The following is a 26,044-nucleotide window of genomic DNA, read 5'->3' as shown; positions in this document are numbered from 1 at the left end:
TAGGATGCAGAGCTGGGCTGAGAAGTGGCAGATGGAGTTTAACCCTGACAAGTGTGAGGTTGTCCATTTTGGAAGGACAAATATGAATGCGGAATACAGGGTTAACGGTAGGGTTCTTGGCAATGTGGAGGAGCAGAGAGATCTTGGGGTCTATGTTCATAGATCTTTGAAAGTTGCCACTCAAGTGGATGGAGCTGTGAAGAAGGCATATGGTGTGCTAGCATTCATTAGCAGAGGGATTGAATTTAAGAGCCGTGAGGTGATGATGAAGCTGTACAAAACCTTGGTCAGGCCACATTTGGAGTACTGTGTGCAGTTCTGGTCGCCTCATTTTAGGAAGGATGTGGAAGCTTTGGAAAAGGTGCAAAGGAGATTTACCAGGATGTTGCCTGGAATGGAGAGTAGGTCATACGAGGAAAGGTTGAGGGTGCTAGGCCTCTTCCCATTAGAACGGAGAAGGATGAGGGGCGACTTGATAGAGGTTTATAAGATGATTAGGGGAATAGATAGAGTAGACAGTCAGAGACTTTTTCCCCAGGTGGAACACACCATTACAAGGGGACATAAATTTAAGATAAATGGTGGAAGATATAGAGGGGATGTCAGAGGTAGGTTCTTTACCCAGAGAGTAGTGGGGGCATGGAATGCACTGCCTGTGGAAGTAGTTGAGTCGGAAACGTTAGGGACCTTCAAGCGGCTATTAGATAGGTACATGGATTAGGGTAGAATAATGGAGTGTAGGTTAACTTCTTAAGGGCAGCACGGTAGCATTGTGGATAGCACAATTGCTTCACGTCTCCAGGGTCCCAAGTTCGATTTCGACTTGGGTCGCTGTCTGTGTGGAGTTTGCGCATCCTCCCCGTGACTACGTGGGCTTCCTCCGGGTACCTCCCACGGTCCAAGGATGTGCAGGTTGGGTGGATTGGCCATGAAAAATTGTCCAAAATTCTATGATTAACCTAGGACAAAAGTTCGGCGCAACATCGTGGGCCGAAGGGCCTGTTCTGTGCTGTATTTCTCTATCTCTACCCCCTCAACTCGAACTTAATCTTCTCCAGCCAGAGAAAGCCGTACGCGTCTCCTAACCAGGCCGCCACTCCCGGCAACGTCTCTGACCTCCAATCCAAAAGGATCTTTCACCAGGCAATCAGAGAGGTGAAGGCCATTACATTGGCCCCCTTCCTGTCCAGCAGCCCCGGCTCCTCTGAAACCCAAAGATTGCCTCCATGGGGTCCAGCCTGACCTTAGCCCCCAATATCCTGGATAACATGACAATCATCCCTCCCAAAATCCCTCCAGCTTCTTGCAGCCCCAGAACCCCAGCCTCCCCGAACAGGCGCCGGAATGTTCGGGGCTTTTCACAGTAACTTCATTGAAGCCTACTTGTGACAATAAGTGATTTTCATTTCATTTCATTTTTCAAAATGTGAGCATGATTTGCCTGCCCCTGCCACACTTCTCACACCTATCTGTCACCCCCTGGAAGAACCCACTCATCTGTGCCCGAGTCATGTGCACCCTGTGCACCATCTTGAACCGAATTAAGCTCATCCTCGAGCAGGAGGTTGAATTCACCAGCTGCATCGCCTCACACCAAAGTCCCCATTTTATCTCCCTCCCCAACTCCTCCTCCCACTTACACTTTATCCTCACCACCTGTGCTTTGCGCTGCTCCCACAACCACCGATATTCTGCCCCAATCCTGCGCTTCCCCCAAGTCATCTGGGAGCAACAGTTCTTCCAATAACATGTACTCTGGTAGCTGGGGTATGTCTGTCACTCATATCGCACAAAGTCCCGCACCTGCATATACCTAAACTTGCTACCCCTCGGCAGCTTAAATCTCTCCCACAGTTCGCCGGCCATACAAACTTCCTTTCCGAGAAACATATCCTTAACCCGCTCCAGCTCTGCCTCCCTCCATTTCCCATGCACCCATCCATCCCCTCCCAGCTTAAACCTATGGTTCCCACACAGTGGCATCAACACTGACACTGTATCCAACTTGAAATGCCTCAACGGATTCTACATCCTGACCGTCGACCGCATCCTTCGACTTTCCGTATACTTCCTGGGGCTAAAAGCAACAGGGCCATCACCAAGACCCTCAGACAGAACCCCCTGCTGGACTCCTCCTCCAACCTGATCCACCCCACCAATGCCTCACCTTCACAGCCCAGTAATAATACATCAGGTTCAAGAGAGTCAATAACAAAGCTATTCTGTTTTTCAATAAGTACAGTAAGATTCACCACAAAAATCTTATGCTGCAGCAAATCGCAGCTTCTGTATTTTTCTGCGTGTTCAAAAGCCTGCAAGAGCCCCAATTTAAGACTTCCAGTGGCGGCCATGGAGCGAGTTGTCGCACACAGGACAGCTCTGGCTCATAAGCGTCGGTTTGGGCACTTTATACCCGCTACCGGGGTACCTCTGGTAGGGAAAGGTTCTCCCCAAGATTGACACGTCTACTGGCTACCAGACCTGGCAAAAAACAGTTAAAGACTGGGCTAATGAACTAGAGGTAAACTGTGGCATGGCAACAATTGCGACAATGGGGGAGGGGGAAGGGCCTGAAGTTTGTGGCTTGGGTGCACTTGTTACATGTAGCTCCTGTGGCAAATGGGATGAGTTCTTGGGAGTTTTGGGCTGTATAGGGGAACAAGACAGGGGTGTCCACCGTCGCTGTTCGCGTTGGCGATTGAGCCCTTGCCGATGGCCCTTAGGAGGTCTGTGGAGTGGCAAAGGATTCTGAGGACGACCAGGGAACACCAGGTGTTGTTGTATGCCGTTGTTGTACGCGGACGACCTGTTGTTGTTTGTGTTGGACCCGTTGGAGAGTACGGATAGGATTATGGGAATATTGGAGGGGTTCGGGCCTTCTCTGGGTAGAAGTTAAATGTCGGGAAGAGCGAGATGTTTCTGGTGAATGCGGCGGGGTACGGGGGCCAACTCGGGGATGTTGTCATTTAAAGTGACTAGGGAAAGGTTCAGGTACTTGGGGATTCAGGTGATGAGAGAATGGGCTACGATGCGCAAGTGGAATTTGACAACACTGGAGGAGGAGATTAGGGGGATTTTAAGAGGTGGGATATGTTACACATGACACTGGCAGGGAGGGTACAGGTTGCAAAATGAATGCGCTGCCAAGGTTCCTGCAGTCTGAGGGCGCTGGTGACAGCTCCACTGCTGTCGGGGAGCCCAGTGATACAGTTAGGGTGTGGAATCAGCTGTGGAGACACTAAGTTGGAGGGGTGTCGGTGTTGACACCACTATGGGGTAACCGCAGGTTTAAGCCAGGGTGTATGGATGGGATGTATGGGAAGTGGAGGGAGGCAGGGCTGGTGAGGGACTTGTATCTGGAAGGAAAGTTTGCAGGTCCGAATGAGTTTACGGAGAGGTTTGAGTTGCCGAGGGGGAGTGAATTTAGATGCATGCAAGTGAGGGACTCTGCACGAAAGGGGTGGAAGATTTTTCCCAGGTTGTCAGGGTACACCGTATTGGAGCAACTTCTGCTCCCTGATGTGTCGGGAGAGGGTAGGATTGGGGATATATATGGGTGGTGGGGGGAGCAAGTGGTGACGATCAAGAACAAATGGGAGGAGTTAGAGGGAGGGGAAAATACGCTGGGGACTGTGGTGCCAGGCGATGTGTAGGGCGAATTCAACCTCTTCCCGCGTGAGGATAACTTGATTCAGTTCAATGTGGTGAAGTGACCCAGGTGAGGATGAGTGGGTTCTTCCAAGGGGTGACTAATGAGTGCGAGAAGTGAGGGCGAGGGCCGGCCAATCACGCGCAGATGTTCTGGGGTTGCGAGAAGCTGGAGAGATACTGGGAAGCAGTGGTTGGAACATTATCCAAAATCGTTGGGGTGGAGGTCAGGCCAGACCTAATGGTCGCGATTTTTGGGGATATCGGAAATGTTGGAGCTGCTGGAGGGCAAGGGGGCCGATGTTGTGGCCTTCACCTCTCTAACTCCCCGGCGAAGGATCTTGCTAAATTGGAGGTCAGATACACCGCCGAGGCTGGCAGCCTGGCTGGGAGACTTGTACGACCTTCTCTGGTTGGAAAAGAGTAAATTTCAGTTGAGGTGGTCAGCAGAGGGCTTTGAGATATGGGGGGGGGGGGGGGTTGGGTGTTGTTCATGTCAATGTTTGAGGAACTGCTCGTCACGTGCGGTGGGGATAAAAGGGGGAAAATTGTACAAATTGTGGACTGTGAGGTTGTGGCATGTGTTGTTGTACATGTTACTGTTTTTTTTTACACATGGTTATGACCCGATTAGGAGACCAGTAACTTTTTGCTTGGTAGACAAGTTTCAAAATCAATTTACTTATTAAGAGAATAAAGCTACAAGATTCCAGTTTTAAACAAATAAATTAAGCTTTATCATGCAAAGTTTTAAAAATAAAACAATCTACAATTTCTATCTTATACTTTAACATTAAGAATTAACATGAGGCAAGTATGAATTAATAGGCAAGCTGTGGTCAAACAGACCATAATGCACATTGAATGGCAGATACAACCAAGATTTCTCAGCAACCCACAAAGATGTCAGTGACCACGGTGAGTCACAAAATATTGTTAATTCTGTATCCCTCACAAGGGATTTCAACCCCACACTTGCGAAGACCTAGCCTCCAAACTCAGACTACCTCAAAGACTGCTCACCTCCTGATGGTTCAAACTCTTCTCCTGAGACTGTATAGCTGCTTTCAGCAATAAATGGCTCAGGGCTTCATCTGAGCTCTAACCCTCTCCAGCAGGGAACCAGTGACCTTTCAACATGTTCTCAGCTACCCAGAACTTTGCTGAGTCTTAATTGCCTAGAGCCTGTGAACAGCAGCACCTATTTGGTATCTGGCCCTGCCGCAGAACAGTTCTCTCCCTGCAAATGCACAGATAAATTGAAACCAGAGAACATTTTTGAGCTCCACCCAACTCCATGATAATGTAGCCTGCTGTAGTCCATCCTCAAACTGACCTCCAAGCCAATTACCCCTCCTTTACCATTGATCCAGCTAAGCAAGCCCACCTGCTTTGTCATGGCTCAATCTCTTCTATTTTGATTCTATTAAACAAATCCATGTAACTTTCTGAACTGCTATTTTTCTTTAGGTGTTGTGCAAATCTCTAAATCCCTGCATTTTAGTTACTTTACTTTACAACAACTTTCCTAGCACCAAACATTACCTCCAAGATAAAACATGAACTACAAACTAGATATTCATGCAGACCAATAATGACACTCCCTTGTCCAATCTTTAAAGCATATATAACATGAAGTCATGTCCTTTACCTTCTATTCAATTGGCAGATTTTATTTTGTGGGTGGCACAGTAGCTTCACAGCACCAGGGTCCCAGGTTCGGTTCCCGCTTGGGTCACTGTCTGTGCGGAGTCTGCACGTTCTCCCTGTGTCTGCGTGGGTTTCCTCCGGTTTCCTCCCACAAGTCCTGAAAGACGTGCTTGTTAGGAGAATTGGACATTCTGAATTCTCCGTGTGTGTACCCGAATAGGCGTCAATGTGGCGACCAGGGAATTTTCACAGTAACTTCTTCGCAGTGTTACTTGTGACAGTAATAAAGATTATCTGGACTTTTAGGTTTGGAATGCAAATTTGGGTAAGTGGAATGTTGAAACTGCCAAGTATCAGACAACTAATATTATGATGAATATGGACAATTAAAATTGGCTGTGGAACAAGCATGAAACTAAGGCACAACTAACAGAAGTTACATTGCCTTTATCTGTAAGAAATTAAGGGGTAATTCACAGACAGAACCATCAAGAATTACATTAATTCTAAAAAAACTCCACTGAAGAACCAGTTATAATAGTTGGTGTGTGTGCAGCTATGGATCTCTGACATTGAATCTTGTGATGCAGTCAGTGGCTCGTTCACAGCCAGAATTAGACACAGGCACAAGAATTTTGAAGTCTGCAAGCACCTCAACCTAGATAGCATTAGCACTTGTAAATCCCATGGGCGGGATTTTCCGCTGCGATGGAGGCAGCCCACCATTGGCCGGCAGCGGGATCAGAAGTCAATGGGGTTTCCTGTTCTATGCACCCCCTGCCACAGGGAAACCCATGGCAGGGGTTCGCTCTCGGCAGGTCGGGAAGCTGGAAAATTTCGGCCCATGTCTCAAGTGAAGTGAGAATCAACTGAACATTAAGATTCCTTGAAGAGTGATGCCTAATGATTTACAAACTTTTTTTTAAACAGTATTGCACGTCTGACAAAACCCTGGCAATCATTTCTTTGCTGGTCAAAAGCGAGACACAAAAGGATTACCACGGATTGAAAATTAGCCATGGAGAAACAAAATTAATGTTTCAACCTGATTCTACCTGACCTGCTGAGTATTTTCAGCACTTTGCATTTTTATGTTTCAGCTATCTAGCATCCACAGCATTTTACTTTTGCATAGAAATTATCTCCTTTATTTCCCGTAGCAAAACAGTAAGAACCCAAACACAATCACATCAAGGTCAGGAATTGTATAAAACAATCTCTTTCCACCTGATAAAAGCCAATTCATATCTAAACCTCTTCTCCAGCTTTCCACTATGTTACAAAATGTGAGTTGGACATAAGATTGGTTTCCAGAGTTCGATTCCTGGCTTGGGTCACTGTCTGTGAGGAGTCTGCACGTTCTCCCTATGTCTGCGTGGGTTTCTTCCCGGTGCTCCAGTTTCCTCCCACAAGTCCCGAAAGACATGCTTGTTAGGTGAATTGGAAATTCTGAATTCTCCCTCAGTAGGCCGAATAGGTGCCGGAGTGTGGCGACTAGGGGATTTTCACAGTAACTTCATTGCAGTGTTAATGTAAGCTTACTTGTGATACTCAAAGATTATGTTCCAATTTATGAATTGTGTTATTAAAATACATGTGGCGTCCCGAATGCTCCACATGCAACATAAACACAACTACAAAGTGCATGTTTAATTTTCTTATTAAAAAAACATTCTAAATAGGTACACTACTACTTCAACAATTATATTGTAAATAGTCTTATGCCTAATTTGCATCTTTTAAACATTGTGGAAGGCTGTAGAGGTGATTTATACATAGGATGTTCTTAATTGGGCTGACAGATATTCCTTGACATATTTCACTTCCATTGGATTGTGCTGGTTCCCAAAATAAATTAACAGCTATTAATTACAAGACCATATGATAACCGTTGCTACACAAATCACTGCATTCACTTTAACCCTGTACAATAGTTTACCAACTGTACAATGTTAAGCTGGCGATTTCTTTTAAACTTTTTGAAATTGTGCACCAAAACCCACATGAGGCCATATTTCAAAATCTATTTCAAATGCAGTGTTAAAATTGTTGGGTTGTAAAAATTATACCAGCCAGTTTCATTCATCATGCAAGTGTAAAACACAACCAGTCAGGTTGGTTTAATGCTCTGTGTTCAGATTTCAAAGGCACTATTGTTTGTGGAAAGGAAGGAGGGTATTGTTTATGCACAAGTCTGAGCATTTGTTTTATGATAAATGTTATGTTTTTCCAAGCACACTGTGGTATAGGAACTGTTATAAATGAATATTTTGTGTAGCTTCTCACCTGAAACGGGTGAGCATTAATGCCACCCTTCACCTGCCCTATCCAAGATGCCAGCAGCTGGGGCATCAGTGTAAAGACAATGGTAAGTGCATTTTTCAGGGCATTTATGGCAAGCAGATGCAAGCAGTTAAAATTGACCTTGCTGAGCCATAAGAGATGTATAGCAAAAATCAATGCACTCTTTTATTGACGATATCCAGAACAAAGGCAAATGGTTGTGCTGCAATCATTCCCAATTTGCAAAGTAATGGACAGTCCTTTGACAGGACATAATCAGACCAATTTACATCAATTCCATTTCAACCTTAAATTTGGCAATGACAACATTAATTCTGAAGCTATCTATCCATTTCATAACTACAGCAGCCCGCAGGAGTTAATTATAAAAGAACTGCCCCCGTTTAAGAAAATAAATGTATGAGCAGTGAAAAGGGCTACTTTCCAATTTTGTCAGGCTTAATTTAATTCTCCATAATAGGGCAAAACTTTATCAAGAACATGAAAAATGCTACCAATTCAGTATTGTTCAGCAAACATTTGAAAGCGAAACATAAAAAATGAAGCAGCTGTTTAAAGCAAAACATAGCAACAACATGCAACCCTGTTCAATCAGAAAATTTGTATATCAATATATCAATACAGAATACAAAACAATTGTGAAAACAATGTGATTACACATTCTTAACATTTCAGTCGATCCTGAATCTATTCCTCGTATTTTCCTAATCTTGCTAGGACCATAGCAAAACAAAGCAATGGAATAACCTGAGCGCATATCTTGACAATTAATATATATCAATGATGATATGGTGAAACATGATCAAGAATATGGGATGGGTGAAGAGAATATTAGCTGGTTGTGGCCAACAATCTGGTCCACTTTTGCAGCTCTATCTCCTGCCCATCCTCAGGCTTGCATTGCAAATACTTGTGCTTTCAGCTCTCAGGACCATGCCGGTGTGAGGCCTGCAGCATTCCCGGCCGGCTGGCCGGTCGCCCCGCCGGCCTCAGGAGGCTCGTCAGCCGCGGGGGCTGAAACTCGGCAAGAGCAGACTCACCGAGGCACTGGGGCTGGAAGAGGCGCTCGGGGTCGGAGAACGCTGCACCGTGACCAGGGCCATGAGGAGGAACAAGCAGCGCAGCTCGGCAGGTGGAGGGAGGCCGGAGAGGCGGGGCGACGCCTGGATTCTGCCGACCGTTAGAAAGGTCCTGCTCGCGCGAGGCGAGCGCGCGGCGAGGGTGAGGAGCGCGCGTGCGCGACTCAGTCAGTCAGTCAGTGAAGTTGGTGGTGGAGCAAAAGCGGGGGCGGCAAAACATATCTATGACAGCGGAGGCAATGTTTTCGACCCCTCACTCTCGTCTTTGCCTCCCAACCAAAAATATGTCTCAAACACCACTGGACGGATTTGAACGGAATTCGGTGCACATAGAGGGTAATGGCCTCAGGAAGAACCGACTTGGGCCGAAGATCTGGATCGTCTTTAAAGGATCTGTTAACATTGAGAGATTGGGGGGAAGGAAATTGGTCTTTCTTTCAATGTTGCGAGTGGCTTTATTCAGGATTTTGTGGATTGTCCCAGCTGCGGTGACGGAATTTGTCACAGCTGTCAGAGCAGTGTGTTCAGAGCAGGTTGTTGGATGTAGATTGACCTGAAGTCTCCTCGGTGAGATGGGTATTCTTAAATCAAATTATTTCTTTTTTTCAGCTTTGCAGTCGCAGAGCATAAACCAAGCTGGGAAAAGCTTTAAGAAGAGTGCACAATTGCAATAATGTTGAGAGCCCTTGAGTGGCCTCTTGTCTTCTATTCTTTATGTCCTTCATTCTTTCACCACCTGGCAAGTTTACAGGCACTTAGTAATCTAGCGAGATTATCTGTTTTGAGGTGTACAAAGCATTAAGGGAGAGAGTAGCCTTTTAGATTTCTTTTGGTTCTTGTGCATTTGCACTATTGTTAGCAAATAGAGACAGTTTCAAAATATATATATTTATTAAAGTTTCTATTTTTACAATGTAAAAGAAGAAATAGATGAAACGGTTATAATTTACACGTTGTTCCTTTTTGGTCTCTTCGCCTTCCCCCCCCCGCCCCACTCCCCTTTTCTGCTGTCTCCGGGTCCTATCTTAGACCCTTTTCAGCGTAGATGGTTTGTTTTGGTGATTGTTTTATTCATATAGCTTTGCGAGGGGCTCTCTGGTCCCCATGTCGGTCTCTCCCTGGGCTCCTCTTTGGCATTTCCTTGGGTCTCTTCCTCCCTGTTGCTCCCTCATTTCTGTTTGCTTTCTGTGGCCCTGGTGGTTCTCCCCCCTCCCTTCCTCCCCCCCCCCCCCCTGTTCTATCCGTTGTTAGCTTTGAATTGATCTTGGAACAGGCTGATGAAAGGCTCCCACACTTTGTAGAAGCCTTCTTCCTACTGTAGATGGTGTACTTGATCTTTTCCAGCTTTTCCAGATTCAGAAATTCCGATAGGTCTGCCAGCCAATCTGGTGGTCCTGCTGATTTCCAGCTGAGCAGGATTCTCCGCCGACGATTAGGGAAGCAAAGGCAAGTACGTCGACCCTCTTCCCCATCTGAAGTTCTGGCCAATCTGATACCTCGAAGACTGCCACTCTTGGGCACAGCTGCACCCTCACCTCCACAACCTTGGACATTACTGCAAAGAAGGCCGGCCTGAACCTGACAAGTCTGGGGCAGGCACAGAGCATGTGGGTGTGGTTGGCCGGGCCTCACTTGCACCGTTCGCATTTATCCTTCACCTCCAGGAAGAAGCTGTTCATTCGGGTGCTCTGTGCACCACTTTAAGCTGCATGAGGCTTAGCCTTGACCTTGCACAGGAGGTGGTGGAGTTGGCCCTGTTCAGTGCTTCACTCCAGAGTCTCCACCTTGCTTCCATCCCCAGCTCTTCCTTGTTCTGTCCAGTGAGGAGCGCAGATATATGTCCCCACAATTCGCCTTTTCCAGACTGTGTCAAGTAGCTCCTCCAACATTGTGTGTCTCAGGGCCATAGGGTACCTTGTTGTCTCCTTGCGGAGAAAGTTTTTGATTTGTAAATGTCAGAGTTCCTGTCGGTAGTTTCATCCTCTCCGTCCGCTCTTGTAAGGTCGCAAATCTGTCCTCTGTGTGGAAATCCCTAACCGCTAGTGTTCCCCTGTCCTGTCTCCATCTTTTAAAGGTAGCGTCTAGCATGGCTGGTGGAAACCTGTGGTTGCAGCAGATGGGGGTCCATGGTGGACACCTCGGTTAGACTGAAGTGCTGTCTAATCTAGTTCCAGTTTCTTAGTGTTGCTACTACTACTGGGCTGGTTGAGTGTTTTGCCGGTGGGGATCGGAGTGCTGTCGTGGTGAGGGCTCGAAAGTCGTTCCTATGCAGGAAGACTCCTCCATCCTCAAACACTCCATGTTTGGTTCCTTCACCCATCCCCTCACTCTTTCAGCCGTAGCTGCCCAGTGGTAACATTGCAAGTTGGGGAGGGCCAGGCCTCCAATGCTTCTTCTCCTTTGCAGTGTTTTGGTATTCTGGACTTTTACCCCCCTCACACAGACACAGACGCCAGAATCATTTTGTCTACTTTTCGAAAAAAGGCCTTGGGGATGAAGATCGGTGTGGATCTAAACTGGAAGAGGAACCTAGGCAGTATGCTCATCTTTATCATCTGCACCCTTCCCACCAGGGAAAGCGGGAGTACATCCCATTTCTGTAGGTCCTTTTTAACTTCCTCCGCCAGAGTGGTCAGATTCCACTTGTGAATCCATGTCCAGTCGTGGGCTATCTGGATCCTTAGGTAGCAGAATTTGTTTTAGGCTATTTTCAATGGGAGATCTTCCAGCTCTCTCCCACCCCCACGGGTTCTTAGAGAAAGCCTCACTTTTGCCCAGGTTGGGTTTGTAGCCCGAGAAGGCCCCAAACTCTTCCAGAAGCTTCATGATTTTGTTCATTCCATTTTGTGGGTCTGAGATGTCAACGAGCAAATCATCTGCATAGAGCGAGACTCTGCTCTCTGCCTCCTCTTTGGATTCAATTCCAGCCTCTCATGTCTCACAGGGCGATCGTCAAGGGTTCAGTTGCCAGGGCGAACAGGAGCGGGGACAGCGGGCATCCCTGTCTGGCGCCTCTGTGCAACTGGAAGTATTCAGAGCTGGTGGTGTTGGTCTGAACGCTCGCCCTGGGGGTGTTGGTCTGAACGCTTGTCCTGGGGGCGTTGTGCAGGAGTTTCACCCATGAGGTGAGCCCCGTCCCTAACCCAAACTGCTGCAGTACCTCAATGAGGTACATCCACGCAACTCTGCCAAAGGCCTTTTCTGCATCCAGGGAGATGAACACCTCTGCTGTTCTCTGAGCCGCGAAATGGGTTTGTATGATCAGCATTCCGTTGAGTCTTTTTTCTTTTTTGGGTATCACTGATATAGTGGTCTCTGTTAACGATGGCAGCAGGGTGCCCCTCACTAGTGAGTCTACGAACATCTCCCGCAGGTGTGGGGTGAGAGCCGGTGTTAATGTTTTGTAGAAATCCACTGGGAACCCGTCGGGTCCTGGTGCCTACCCTGCCTGCATAGAGTTGATGCTCTCCATGTGGCCGCACAGTAGCACAGCGAGGCGGCATGGTAGCACAGTGGTTAGTGCTGCTGCTTCACAGCATGACGGTCCCTGCTTCGATTCACGCTTGGGTCACTGTCTGTGTGGAGTATGCACATTCTCCCCGTATCTGCGTGGGTTTCCTCCGGGTGCTCCGGTTCCTCCCACAAGTCCTGGAAGACGTGCTTGTTAGATGAATTGGACATTCTGAATTTTCCCTCTGTCCCCCAACAGGCACCAGTGTGTGACGATTAGGGGATTTTCACAGTAACTTCATTGCAGTGTTAATGTGAGCCTACTTGTGACAATAATAAAGATTATTATTATATTATTGTGACCTCTCACAGTTTTATTGGTGCTTCCAGCTCCCCCCTGTCTGTTGTCCCCCCATGTCCAGTCCATTAAGGAACCGTTTTATCCCCTAGTCCCAGTTGGGGTCTCAGAGGTGGACAGTCTCCAGTAGAAGGCTTCAAATGCTTTATTGATCTTTTGGTTCGGCTACAAATCTGCCTCTGTGTCCTTCACCTGTACTATTTCTCTCGTGGCTGCCTGCTTTCTCAGCTGGTGAGCCAGCAGGTGGCTAGCCTTCTCTCTTGTGGGAGAATCGCGGGAGTGCCGGGCGATTCACGCCACGCCGCCCTGGCACCCGCACGCGATTCTCCCACCCCCACCAAAACGGCGTGTCTCGTTTTGCGCCAGGCCGCGCATGTGCGGGTGACGTCATTTAGACGCCCCCGGCCGCGTCATTCAGGCGGCGCCGCTTTGACGCAGGCGTCAAGGCCCAGCACACGAGATTGACGCGCCGCCGCTCCTAGCCCCCTGGGGGTGGGAGAATAGGGGACGAGGAGCGGCCTCCGACGCCGGAGTGAAACACTCCGGTTTTCACTCCGCCGTCGGCACTTTGTCTCCCTTTGGGAGAATTGCGCCCCACCGCTTTAAGTGCCTCCCAGAAAGTAAAGTTGAGACTTCCCAGTTCTGGTTGATAGTAACGTACTCACTTATGGCCTGTGATGTTTTCTGGCAGAAGACCTTATCGGCCAAGAGGGTCGTATCCAATCTTGATGTAGGGTGTTGGGCACAGCCCAGCTCCAACCTCAAATCCATGTAATGTGGAGCGTGGTTGGAGATTCCAGTCGCCCTGACTATTTCTGGAAGCACTGATTTCCCCACTACAAAAAAGTCGATGCCGGTATTGACCTTATGGTGAAAATAACGAAAATTTGTTCTCGCCTGGTGCAGGAACTGCCATGGGTCCACTGTCCCCAGCTGCTCCATAAACATTATAGTTCCCTTACCATGCCTGTCATTTTCTCTGTTCTGGAGTTTGATCTGTCTGTCAGTGGTCCTGTACACAGTTAAAGTCCCCCTCCCATGATGAGGCGGTACCATATCTATGTCGGGGATTTACACCACGGTCTTCTTTCTAAATCCGTGTCGTCCCAGTTGGGGTCGTATACGTTTACCAGGACTACCGGTGCCACGTCCAGGTGACCAGATGCTGGAGAAGGTGGCGGCAGCAGCAGCGTTGCCTGAGACTTGAGGCGGCGGCCCATCAGGCCGGGATGAGACCCAGAGGGGGAGGCCCGCAACAGCCCAGAGTGTACAAGCATTGAAGGTCTTACGAGCGGAAGACGGAAAGCGTATACCGCAGGAGGTTCTGTCTCAACAAGGAGATGGGGTGGCACATGTGCCATGCCCTTGAGACTTGGCACCGTGTGGAGGACGACATTCTCTCTCTGTGACCGTCACGGACACCTCAGCCCTGAACGTTTAAGCCTCGGGATCATTCCAGGGCTCGACCGTGGGCCTGTGTGGCATTTCTCAAGCTACAGCCCACAGGTGCATCCAACAGATCACTGATGCCCTGTTTACCCAGGCAGAAAATTATATAAACTTTGGCACGGGCCAAACCCAACAAGCTGCCGGACAGCAGGATTCTCTGCCATCGCCAGGATGCCCCAGGTCCAGGAGCTGATAGACTGCATGTATGTTGCCTTGCGCACACCAATGTAGGAGTGCCCTACATTAACAGGAAGGGGTTCCACTCCCTGAATATCCAGCTTGTGTGCGACCACCACCTTAGGATCATGCACGTGTAGGGCAGCATGGTGGCGCAGTCATTAGCACTGCTGCCTCACGGCACCGAGGTCCCAGGTTCGAACCCGACTCTGGGTCACTGTCCATGTGGAGTTTGCACATTCTCCCCGTGTTTGCATAGGTTTCACCCCCACAACACAAAGATGTGCAGGGTAGGTGGATTGGCCATGCTAAATTGCCCCGTAATTGGGGAAAAAATGAATTGGGTACTCTAAATTTATTTTAAAATAAAGGATCATGCATGTTTATGCATGCTGCCCAGGGAGTGTGCACGACAGCTATAGCCTGGGCCAGTCAAACATCCGGAAGCCGGACACCGAAGCAGAGACCCAAGCCAACCAGGCCCATGTAGCCACCTGAGCTGCCATTGAGTTGTGCATCGATCTGCTTAAAATGTGGTTCCGATGCCTCGACTGTCTGGTGGTGCCCTGCAGTACTTCCTTTAGGTTGACCACTTTGTGGTGGTCTGCTGTGACCTCCACAACCTGGCATAGCAGCGGAGAGATGTGCTGGAAGTTGGAGGATAAAGAACATGTTGCGGAGGAGGAGGAAGCTGAGGAGCGTTGGACAGCAGGGGCTGGAGGACCGGAAGACCGGCCAGAAACTGTGGGACAGGCGGCAGCGGAAAACATCCGGCACGCCCGGGGGGCCAGGGAGGCCTTCATCCTCACCTGCTTCACATAGTATGTGGCCTGATCTGTCAATGTTACCCTCCCCCTCCCCCCATTTCCCACCCTCCCAGGGTCTGTGCTACATCAATCCAGCGGTGGATCACTGTCGAGGGCAAGGGGGGGGGGGGGGGTGATGATAATTTTTCTTGATTAATAAGGAGTCGGGGATTATGGGGAGAAGGTAGGAGAATGGGGATGAGAAAAATATCAGCCATGATTGAATGGCGGAGCTGACTCGATGGGCCGAGTGTCCTAATTCTGCTCTCATGGTCTTATAACCCGCAGAAAGCTGAGCACTGGTACTCCTCAATCTGTGCCATAGTCTGACCCCTGCCTGTATGCTGAGTGCTCATTCACACCCACCACCTGCGTGGTGTGCCAGGAGGGGGGGGGGGGGGGGGGGTTGAAGTACGACCCTCGTGCCTAGGAAGCTAGGAGATGGGGCAAGGGTCCAGGGGTCCAGAGGTCAGCCCGCAGGAGAAAGTAACAGAGGCGTCATACAGGCTGTGGTGAAGGGTTTTTAATGTTTCACATAAGTGTCAAAAACTGCTCCACTCTCCTGATGGTGCCGCCCCACCCTCCCAACCACCCCCTCACTCTTCCAATGCACAGTTCCCAACCCCCTCTCCTCCTCCCCCTGTGCCCTCAGTGATCCTCGACATGCTTAGCTTGCACGACACCTTGCTCTACCACTACATCTAGGTGTATCCCCAGGATGCATATCAGAAGTGGAGGCACGCTACTGCTTACCACTGTCTGTATCGGGCATCCTTTGGGGGCTCCGGAGGTCCCTGGTGCACTTGATGGCACATGCACAGCTGTGCCACACTGTACTGGGTGCTGACTGCAAGACGCGCTGTCGTCAGAGGGGTGGAACTCGAGAGAACTTGATGGGTCCGGGTTGTCACCAAGCACCCGTCCTCCCGGTCGGTGCCCCTAGAGCCCTGAGGTTCACCTCAGGATGGGGGGAAGCTGGACTGAGCCCCGGCTCCCCCTGCGTCATCTGGCGGCTCCCCAATGTTTGCACCAAGGTGTCGACACCTTCGGCGATACCAAGTTAGGAGGGATGGTGAACTGTGACGAGGATGCAGAGATCCTACAGCATAAGACTATAAGATATAGGAGCAGAATTAGGCCACTTGGCCCATCGAGTCTGCTCCGCCATTCAATCATGGCTGATATATTCTCATCCCCATTCTCCTGCCTTCTCCCATAACCCCTGATCCCCTTATTCATCAAGAACCTATCTATCTCTGTCTTAAAGACACTCAGTGAATTGGCCTCCACAGCTTTCTGCGGCAAAGAGTTCCACAGATTCACCACCCTCTGGCTGTAAAAAATTCCTCCTCATCTCTGTTTTAAAGGATCATCCCTTTAATCTGAGATGGTGTCCTCTGGTTCTAGTTTTTCCTACAAGTGGAAACATCCGCTCCACGTCCACTCTATCCAGGCCTTGCAGTATCTTCTACGTTTCAATAAGATCCCCCCTCATCCTTCTAAACTCCAACGAGTACAGACCCAGAGTCCTCAAACGTTCCTCATACGACAAGCTCTTCATTCCAGGGATCGTTCTTGTGAACCTCCTCTGGACCCTTTCCAAGGCCATCACATCCTTCCTTAGATATGGGGCCCAAAAGTGCTCACAATACTCCAAATGGGGTCTGACCAGAGCCTTGTATAGCCTCAGAGGTAGGCTGCGCAAGTGGGCAAATCAATGGCAGATGCAGTATAATTTGGATAAGTGTGACTTTATTCACTTTGGAAGCAGAAACAGGAAGGCGGATTACTACCTGAACAGTTGTAGATTGTATTGGGAGAGGGGAGTGTGCAGCGAGACCTGGGTGTCCTTGTGCATCATTCGCTGAAGGTAAGTATGCAGGTGCAGCAGGCGGTAAAGAAGGCTAATGGTATGTTGGCCTTCATTGCGAGAGGTTCCGTGTACAGGAGCAGGGATGTGTTGTTGCAATTATACAGGGCCTTGGTGAGACCACACCTAGAATATTGTTTACAGTTTTGGTCTCCTTTTCCGAGGAAGGATGTTCTTGCTCTCGAGGGAATACAGCGGAGGTTTACCAGACTGATTCCAGGGATGGCGGGACTGTCATATGAGGAGAGATTGACTAGGTTAGGATTGTTTTTGCTGGAGTTCAGAAGAATGAGGGGGAATCTCATAGAGACTTATAAAATTCTAACGGGACTAAACAGGGGAGATGCAGGGAAGATGTTACCAATGATGGGTGTGTCCAGAACCAGTGGTCACAGTCTGAGGATTTAGGGTAAACCATTTCAGACAGATATTCTTCACCCAAAGACTGGTGAGCATGTGGGATTCATTACCACAGGAAGTAGTTGATGCTAAACATTGAATATGTTCCAAGAGGTTGCTAGATATAACACTTGGGGCGAATGGGTCAAAGGCTATGGGGAGAAAGCAGGATTAGGCTTTTGAGTTGGATGATCAGCCATGATCGTGATAAATGGCAGAACAGGCTTGAAGGCCTCCTCCTGCTCCTATCTTCTGTTTCTATGATTCTCCTTAGTGCATGTGACATACTCTGCAGTGCCTCAGCAATGTCCATCTGCGACTTGAACAAGTTCCATAGCACCTCGGCTATTCCCATCTGAGACCGGGACATGTCCCGCAGCGCCTTATCAAGGTCTGCCTGGGACTGGGTCACGTCTCCCATCTAGTTGGACAGTCTTCCGAGGGCCTCAGCCATGGCCGTCACCAACTGCACCACGCCTTGGACACCTCCGCTCATGCTGCTGACATCATGCACCAGGCTGTCCACTGCGGCCGCCACTCTAGCAGAGTTGGCCTCTTTGCCACGCATTGCTGGTGCTATCTCCTGCACCCATAGGCTCTGGGACTCCTCCAGACAGCTATGGACCTGCTGGAGGATCGCTGACCTCTCCCTCAGAATGTCACGGCTGCTCTGTAACGTCTGCATCAGCTCCGGGTAAATATGTTCCAGAGGCTCAGCATCTGACTGCGACCCAGCTGGGTCCTAGGATCCAGCAGACCTCTGACTGCTGTCTTGCCTGGGCGTTCCTGCCTCCACCTGATGTGCATCAGCAACAGTGTGGTGCTCACCAAAATGTTTCCCACCATGTCTCTGCGCTGGTGGAGGGTGCAGGTGACAGCTGTGACGCATCTATGGCGGCATGCTTAGAGCTCTCCTCCGAGGTGTTCTCCTGCGAGGCGCAGGGCTGGGGGGGTGGACAACCTGGAATGGGCCAGCGCCGTCAGCTGGAGGAGCTGTGGGAGGATGGACATGCGGTCAGTGGGAGAGATGGACCAGTCTGCATGGCAATAACAACTCACGTGTGACAGTCCATCTGGGTAGGGCCCAGTGGTTCCTCACCTCTGCGGCGTGCGCCAACCTCCGCTCTAGTGGCCAATCTGTTCGGCCACCCTGTAACCCCCAGGACCTGTTCCTCAAAGGTGGTGAGAATTCTGATGTCCAGCATACTGCTGCCAGTGTGGGCCCTCTCCCGATGGTTGTCAGACAACTTCTCCTGCGGAGACACAAAGGGCATTGTCGATGCATGCTTGTTCAGCGCAGGTGGGGATAATTTTTTTTTGGGAGGGGGCGGGGATTTGGGACAGGACTTGGGATGGGGGGGGGAGAAGCATTCAGGGAGGGAGCGGCATAGGCGGCCAAGGTCACAGCATGGTACTGGCCAGGGGTGGTGCCAGATGCAGATTCGTGGGGGGCAGTGCCAACTCATCCGTGCGGCCCGGTAAGGTATTGACTTTCTTGTGGCACTGGGTGCTGGTCCTCCTGGTCGTGCTGCCCGAGCTGACGGTCGCTTTATCCCAGCCGGCAATGGCTGCCCTGTGGCTCATCCTTCCTGGCCTTGACCGCCTCTAGGAGTCTCCCCAGGTCTGCATCCCCAAATAGGGGGGTTCGGAGGTGGCAGAGAGCAGGGATTGAAAGGCTGGGGGACCTGTTTGCTTGTTTGGAGGATTTGGAGGAGGAGTTTGAACTCCGGGAGAGAATGGGTTTCATTATCTGCAGGTGAGGGACGTTGTACGGAGGCAAGTCTCAACCTTTCCTCTTCTACCGCCACAGGGGATTACAGGATAAGGTAGTTTCAAAAATGGGAGTGGGGGAGAGGAAACATCTCGGAAATTTATAAAGAGCTTTTGGAGAGGGAGGGAACTCAGATAGGGGGGTAATGCGTAAATGGGAGGATGAGTTGGGCAAGGAACAAGAGGCGGGTCTGTGAGAGGATGCTCTGAGTAGAGTTAACACGTCCTCATCATGTGCCAGGCTCAGCCTGATACAATTCAAGGTGGTTCACCAGGCACACATGACAGTGGCCCGGTTGGCCAGGTTTTTTGAAGGGGTGGAGGACACATGTGGGCGGTGTGCTGGAGGGCCCGCAAACCATGTCCACATATTTTGGGCATGTCAGGGATTTGCCGATGTCATGTCCACGGTTTTAAAGACAAGGTTGGCACTGTGTCCAGAGGTGGTGATTTTTGGAGTGTCGGAAGTCCAGGGGGCGAGAGAGGCTGACGTTTTGGCCTTTGCCTCCTTGATAGCCCGGAGACAGATCTTATTGGCGTGGAGGGACTTGGGAGCTCCGAAATCGGGGGTATGGGTTAGCGACATGGCCGGGTTTCTTAGGCTTGAGAAAATCAAGTTTCCCCTGAGAGGATCAACATTACGGTTTGTCTGGAGGTGGCAGCCGTTATTCGACTACTTTGGGGAAAATTAAACTGTTAGCCGATATAAGAAGGGGGGAGGGGATTGAGGAATGAGGGGAGTAGGGAGAGATGGTTTAGTTCAATTTAGGCGAGACCAGCAAGTGGAAGAGGAGGGACTGTGGAACTGTGTGTGTAAGCCACATTGGCTGAGTATGGTTGTTGGTTTGGGGGGGATTATTTACTGAGTTATGTTTACATTTGTAATTGTTATAAAATCATAAAAGCCTTAATAAAATGTTTTTCAAAAAAAAAGGTCTGCATCCCCAATTCGTGAGGCTGGTCATTAAAGGGTCATGGCTGCAAGCTGATTGGGATTGGCTGTGCAGAAGCAGAAAAACAGCTGAAGCTTGTTAGTGGGGGGGGGGGGGGGCTGGCAAGTACAGTCCAGGTGAATCAGCTGGTGAGCCTTCATTTGCGGCGTGAAACCTGTGGGACCTCCTTAAATGGACCAATTAACGTTGTATTGTGGTGGGGGTCTCACCGGGCCGAGTGCCGGGAGCTCGCTACCACACTTAGAAATCTTTTGGAAGAAACGCGCCCACCATTTCAAGTCTGTGACTCTTCTTCATAGCTCTGAGTATTTTGGTTTTGTTTTGGCTTTAAGTTGAAGCTTAATTTATATTTCTTCAGTTGTCTGTTAAGAACTTCAGTTTTAGTTTCCACTTTAAAAGATGCCTGCATTTTAATTCGGATTTTACACCTCTTTAAAAAACACGGTATGAAATAAAATCTGGGCTATTGCCGAGCAACAACGGGCCTCCAGAGCAGTTTGTTCAGTTGAAGTAAGGTCAGTTCAGTTGGAATAAGGATTCCATAGAAATTGCCATAACAGGAAGGTCGATGCAAGTGGACAGAAAGCCAGTTCCTAACTAAAGAATAAAAAGGTTCTGAAACCAGGAAGAGGGACAGATGCAAGTTCTAAGAAAAGCTTCTAGTCACAGGAACAAAGAACAGGAAACTTGGAAAAATGTTTCTATTCAGTGAAGTTAAGAGTGAGGAGCAGAGAGAGACCCTGCAAAGATAAAGCTGCTGAAAGCAGACAGAAAGTGAAGTAGACTCGTGAGAAGCCAGAGATCCAACGTGAACAGAAGTTTGGTAACTCCTTACTGTGGGCTTGTGAAGCACTGGTGTTCTGTTGGCATGGCTGGGTATATGAACGAGTGCATGGATGGCAAAGCTTGAAAGCACATGGCACTCCAGGGCCGCGGAACATTGGAAGGAGAGGCCAAAACCCTGGCGGATCCTTGGTAAAGACATCTGAGAGAAAGAGCTGTTTGGGAGAAGATTCCAAGCTGGGTTCTTTGAGAGCAGAGATTGGAAACCCTCATGTGAAAGAGTGCCAGCCAGGCCAGTTGGTTCACGGTGAGACAGGTGTCTGAGGGGAATTGGTGAGACATTCATAGATGTTGTTTTGGGTGACACCTGCCACTTGATTTAGGAGTGTGGGGTGCCTGATCAAAGTTCAGCTATTTCTTTACATTGACTATGTACTGACTTAGAAAATTGAAGTAGAAGATAGATTTTGTAACTTGTGTTATCCTTACAAAGCTGTATGTATCGTAAAGGCATAGTTGGGGTTAAGGAGTAGTCTAATATACAGGTAAATCCTGTTTTTAAGTAATACCAATTTACTGGAAATGCAAGTTTTACGGACTTGTACTGGATTGTGGTTGTTCAGCTCCTTTACATATCAGCTGAAGAATTCAAACATTCACAGGCTAAAATGTATTTTAATAATAACTGAGAGTCTTCGCTGTTGAACTTACTGCAGCTGAGGAGCATTCGCCTTACTAAAATGATACCTCTTCTGTTAACTCCTTTCTGACCTGCTGTGCTAATTAGAAATCCACAGACTAACATGCAGATCAAAGGGAATATTAAAACAATGCCGGTTACATAGCTGCCTGACATTCTAAACTGATCATCATCCTTTTTCACTTGAATTATTGTTACTACTACACACACTCATTATCATAATCGGCATGATCATTCAGGAACTGTCGGAGCTCCTCTTTAAGGCATGAATCTGAAAGCTGATGTGTGTTGTCCTGCCTGCGCTCTCTCTTTCATTGACTAATTCTGTGCTGTTCTTCTAACTCAAGGATTAGTTAATGCATCTTTCGATGTTTTTTCCTCCAACAGGACTCTGGCTGCAGATGCTCATCGATCCAAATTTGATCTTGTAAAGTGGTGTGAAGTGGGTGATACTACACGATACCAGTTTTAGTACGGTAGCACAGTGGGTACCACTGTTGCTTCACAGCTCCAGGGTCCCAAGTTCGATTCCCAGCTTGGGTCACTGTGTGGAGTCATCACATTCTTCCCGTGTCTGTGTGGGTTTCCTCCCAGAAGTCACGAAAGATGTGCTGTTAGGTAATTTGGACATGCTGAATTCTCCCTCTACCCGAACAGGCGTTGGACTGTGGCGACTATGGGTTTTTCACAGTAACTTCATTGCAGTGTTAATGTAAGCCTACTTGTAACAATAAAGATTATTATACTTGTCAAGGACTTTTCATGACCCCCTCCTAGCCCTCCTACGTTCCCGCTTAAGTAGCTTCCTACTTTCTTTATACTCTTCAAGGGTTTCGACTGTCCCCACCCTTCTAGACCTAACAAAAGCCTCCTTTTTTAAAATAAATTTAGAGTTTCCAATTCATTTTTTCCAATTAAGGGGCAATTTAGCATGGGCAATTCACTTACCCTGCACATCTTTGTGTTGTGGGGGCGAAACCCATGTCGACACTGGGAGAAAGTGCAAACCCCACACGGACAGTGACCCAGAGCCGGGATTGAACCTGGGACCGCGGCGCCGTGAGGCAGCAATGCTAACCACTGTGCCACCATGCTGCCCTCCTTATTCTTTTTGACGAGGTTCACAATATCCCCTGTTATCCAAGGTTCCCTAAACTTCCCATACTTATCCTTCATTCTCTCAGGAACGTGACTTCCTGAATCCCAATCAACTGTCGCTTGAATGACTCGCACAGGTCTGATGTTGATTTACCCCCCAACAGTCGCACCCAATCCAAATTCTTCAATTCCTGTCTAATGTTATCGTAATTTGCCTTTCCCCAGTTTAGCACCTCATCCCTATCCAAATGTACCCTAAAACGTACGGAATTGTGTTCACTGCTCCCCAAATGTTACCCTACTGAAACCTCAACCGCCTGTCCAGGCTCATTCATACAGCAGCTGATTTGCACATAGAAAGATTCCACGTACAGCAATATGACAATGACCAGATAATCTGTGTTGTGCTGTTGATAGAAGGACAAATATTGGCCCCGATTCCAGCGGAAACTTCCTACTGTCCTTTGAACTAATGCTTGGGATCTTTTGCATTCACCTCAGAGGGTGGTCTGTGCCTCAGTTTAATGCTTCCTTTGAAAGCTGCCATTCCTGACAGTATACCCGTTCCTCAGTACTGCACTGGAAGTGCCAGTCTAGATTGTATGTTCAATGATGTGGAGTAGAATTTGAACTCACAACTTTAAATATAGGAATGCTACTAACTGAGCAATGCTAACACCGTTGTAAAACCACCAGAAACAGCCATTATGATGGCATTGCAAACAGGTTGGTTAATAATTCATACAGGTGTTCCTGTACTGCAGGATAAAGGTCAAAAACTATATCCTGATCACGGGAAACTGATATCAGACCTCAGCTATAACATTTTATATTAACAATCTTCATTTGTTTTGTTTCAGTTATTAGACGACCGACGCAAACAAAATGCATGTTGCAGTGATTGGGGCTGGCGTGATTGGTTTGTCTACAGCTCAATGCATCATCAATCGTTTTCATTCCATAGTCAAACCATTGACCATTGTGGTTTACGCAGATAAGTTTACACCACAGACTACAAGCGATGGAGCTGCTGGATTGTGGCAACCCTATGTGCACGATCGAGGAATCTTGGAGGAAGTGTAAGAAGAAAACGTTTTTAAATTAAAAGTAGAAATGTGCCACCTGACATAAGAAATAGAGACTCATGTAACAATTGCACCTTATTTTTTAGTAGTTAATAATTTTCCTTTACTTCTATTTGTTTATTTCTCATTTAGAGAATGTTGGCAATTGCTAGGATTTAGTTTCATCAGTGCCAGAAACCATCTGGCTGGATGAGTGAATATAATCAATTGTCGGTTATTTGAGAATGATGGGTATGTCAATCAGCTCTAATTCTATCTTCAACTTTTTAGCAGACGTTTCTGGATTCTCAGAAATTTTTCCTATTAGGAGAAATCCAAGCAATATTTCCTATTCGGAGGAATCCTCGTGATTTTTGCTATTAGCACAAATCTTAGGAACTAATTGCTACTAGCTTAAGTTCACTGAGCTTAACTGTAGAACCTCTAAATTCTTCCCTGGCCCAGATTGATGAACCAAGCATAGAACTAGAAAAAAAATTGTAGTCTTGTTTGAGTTTATTGTTCTGTACCACATCAGTCAACTGGGAGCTCCATTATTTTAAGTTGATATGACTATTTTCTTTCTGAGAGAACTAGCAGGCAATCTGTTCCCACAGAAGCCTATTTACCCCCAAAATGCCATCATGAGAGTTATTGTGGTAAACGGGTGAATTTCAATGACCATATGGTCTTTTATTATGTTACAATTCTGCTAACAATTTTGCCTCCTCCATGTGGGGAGGTCCTCTGTGTGCACAACCAAATTCAAATTAAAAAAATTAAAAGTGTACATTCGTGTCCTTTCACCACATGCTGTCGTGAATTGCTGCATTACCGTGCTGGGAAACTGCAACATTCCATTTTATGGGTTCTGAAGCTTGTTAATAAATTTGATAATGTTTAAGCGCTATACACATGGCAAGTGTAGCATAGTAGAATTTTACAGCAGTCCCATCGGCACACATGATAAGGTGGGTAACTTTCTGCCTTCCTGCCTATCCTTGACCTGTCTGCCATATTGTGAGACGGGGTTGGCTTCAGGCAGCCTGCTCTCCCATAGGCCTATCGAACTCCATTAGTGAATAATTAACTGCTACCAAAGGGTCTCATTCTGACTTCTCTGGGAGTCTCCCATGCCCATTGGGCACTCCCTCCAAGTTGGTACCCTCCCTTTGTCCCTCCTATCTGATCTCTGAAACCACATCGCTGGACCTGGAGCTCTCAACTGTACCGGCCCAAAGTCTTCGGACTTACCTAAGTTCGGTATCCATCTTCTCTTCTTCTCGAGGATGACCTGTTGTTGCTCTGTTTCGGTCCGAACAGCGTCGCCAATACTGTGGGTATTTCTATTAATCTTAGTGAACCACAAGCCTTCCCTTGTATCGATCAAATGACCACACAATCAGTTAGTTAGTTCAATAAATATTTTATTTACATACACAAGAGTTATCTCAACATGCAAACACAGTATCTACTAAGAGTTAAACTACACCTATCAGCTACAATAACCTATACCTAACCTCAGGCCACCGGCATTGTGCAAATGGATAAGGCCTTTATCTGGATTTCACTTGGCTGGTTCGAAGAAAGTGGCTCTGTCGCTGCTGGGCTCATCCGTCAGGTGGCGATCATTGATCTTGAACTTAGCTGGCTGTTCCTGCTGCAATTGGGCTGGCACAGGCTGGATCCAAAAGAGACAGAACACATGGCTGCGCTCTCTTTTATCCCTCTGGGATTTCATGGTCTTTGAGGCGGTCCTTAACCTTGGACCCAATAGTTCGACAGGGTTCTGATTACTCTCTTCGATTTCGGCCAATAAAGGGGCGGGTGCCTTGGTAGCTGGGCGGGTCTTTAGCGGTCATTGACCTTGGCAGTTGTGCTTTCTGAGTAAGGGGAGTGGCGCCGATCAGTCTGTGGCTGTACCGGTTGCTTGATTGCAGTTCTATTGTCTTGGGGAAATGGGCCATTAAAATGCAAATGAACGGGGGTTTCGGTCAGGTCTGGTTACCTGTGTTTTAGATACACATAGGCTGTGTATCTCTCTGAGTCCTGGGTTGGCCATAATTCCTATGGTCCTTTACAGGTGGCCATCTTAGATGGCTACACTGTGTCCCAGCAGTGGCTACAACTTTCGTCTGGTGCTACTGGGACTACAGAGCTGTTAGCCAATCACATTGCCTTCTTGCTCTCTAGGGCTGGATTCCTTCCCCGAGGAACAGAAATCTCTCTTTCATTGTATAATGTGTATTATCGCTGTGGGGCATATAGATTTCTGGTCAGTGATGCAAGGGTGACCGATAGCCCAGATTTTCCAAGGCTGTCATGTCTATCGGCTTTTTGTCCTGCGTCATGAGACTGGGTTGCACCAGGTAGCACAGTGGTTAGCACAGTTGCTTCACAGCTCCAGGGTCCCTGGTTCGATTCCCGGCTTGCATCGCTGTCTGTGCGGAGTCTGCACATTTTGCCCGTGTCTGCGTGGGTTTCCT

The 26,044-nt window shown here is 48.1% G+C and overlaps 2 protein-coding genes across 5 annotated transcripts in view; one reads left to right on the top strand and one right to left on the bottom strand.

Moving 5' to 3' along the window:
* LOC119977629 (protein phosphatase Slingshot homolog 1-like) overlaps nucleotides 1-8,809 on the bottom strand; it is a 119,820-nt gene extending 111,011 nt beyond the window's left edge. For both annotated transcript variants that reach the window (XM_038818815.1, XM_038818888.1), the window contains exon 1: nucleotides 8,643-8,809. In XM_038818815.1, coding sequence (XP_038674743.1) covers nucleotides 8,643-8,705 — 63 coding nt within the window. In that variant the 5' untranslated portion in view covers nucleotides 8,706-8,809. The remainder of the gene's footprint in view (nucleotides 1-8,642) is intronic.
* LOC119977753 (D-amino-acid oxidase-like) overlaps nucleotides 8,776-26,044 on the top strand; it is a 70,224-nt gene continuing 52,955 nt past the window's right edge. Inside the window, exons 1-3 of one of the 3 annotated variants that reach the window (XM_038818992.1) lie at nucleotides 8,874-9,017; nucleotides 21,784-22,014; nucleotides 23,355-23,573. In XM_038818992.1, the coding sequence (XP_038674920.1) occupies nucleotides 23,380-23,573 (194 nt within the window). In that variant the 5' untranslated portion in view covers nucleotides 8,874-9,017; nucleotides 21,784-22,014; nucleotides 23,355-23,379. Of the gene's footprint in view, nucleotides 8,824-8,873; nucleotides 9,018-9,986; nucleotides 11,933-21,783; nucleotides 22,015-23,354; nucleotides 23,574-26,044 lie in introns of those variants that run through there. The other 2 variants (XM_038819063.1, XM_038819135.1) reach the window with 2 other exon arrangements.

Source organism: Scyliorhinus canicula, chromosome 1 (genome assembly GCF_902713615.1).
Source record: "Scyliorhinus canicula chromosome 1, sScyCan1.1, whole genome shotgun sequence".
Lineage (NCBI taxonomy): Eukaryota > Metazoa > Chordata > Chondrichthyes > Carcharhiniformes > Scyliorhinidae > Scyliorhinus > Scyliorhinus canicula.
The sequence above is the reverse complement of the archived record's forward strand: the minus strand, read 5'-3'. Positions and strand labels throughout refer to the sequence as shown.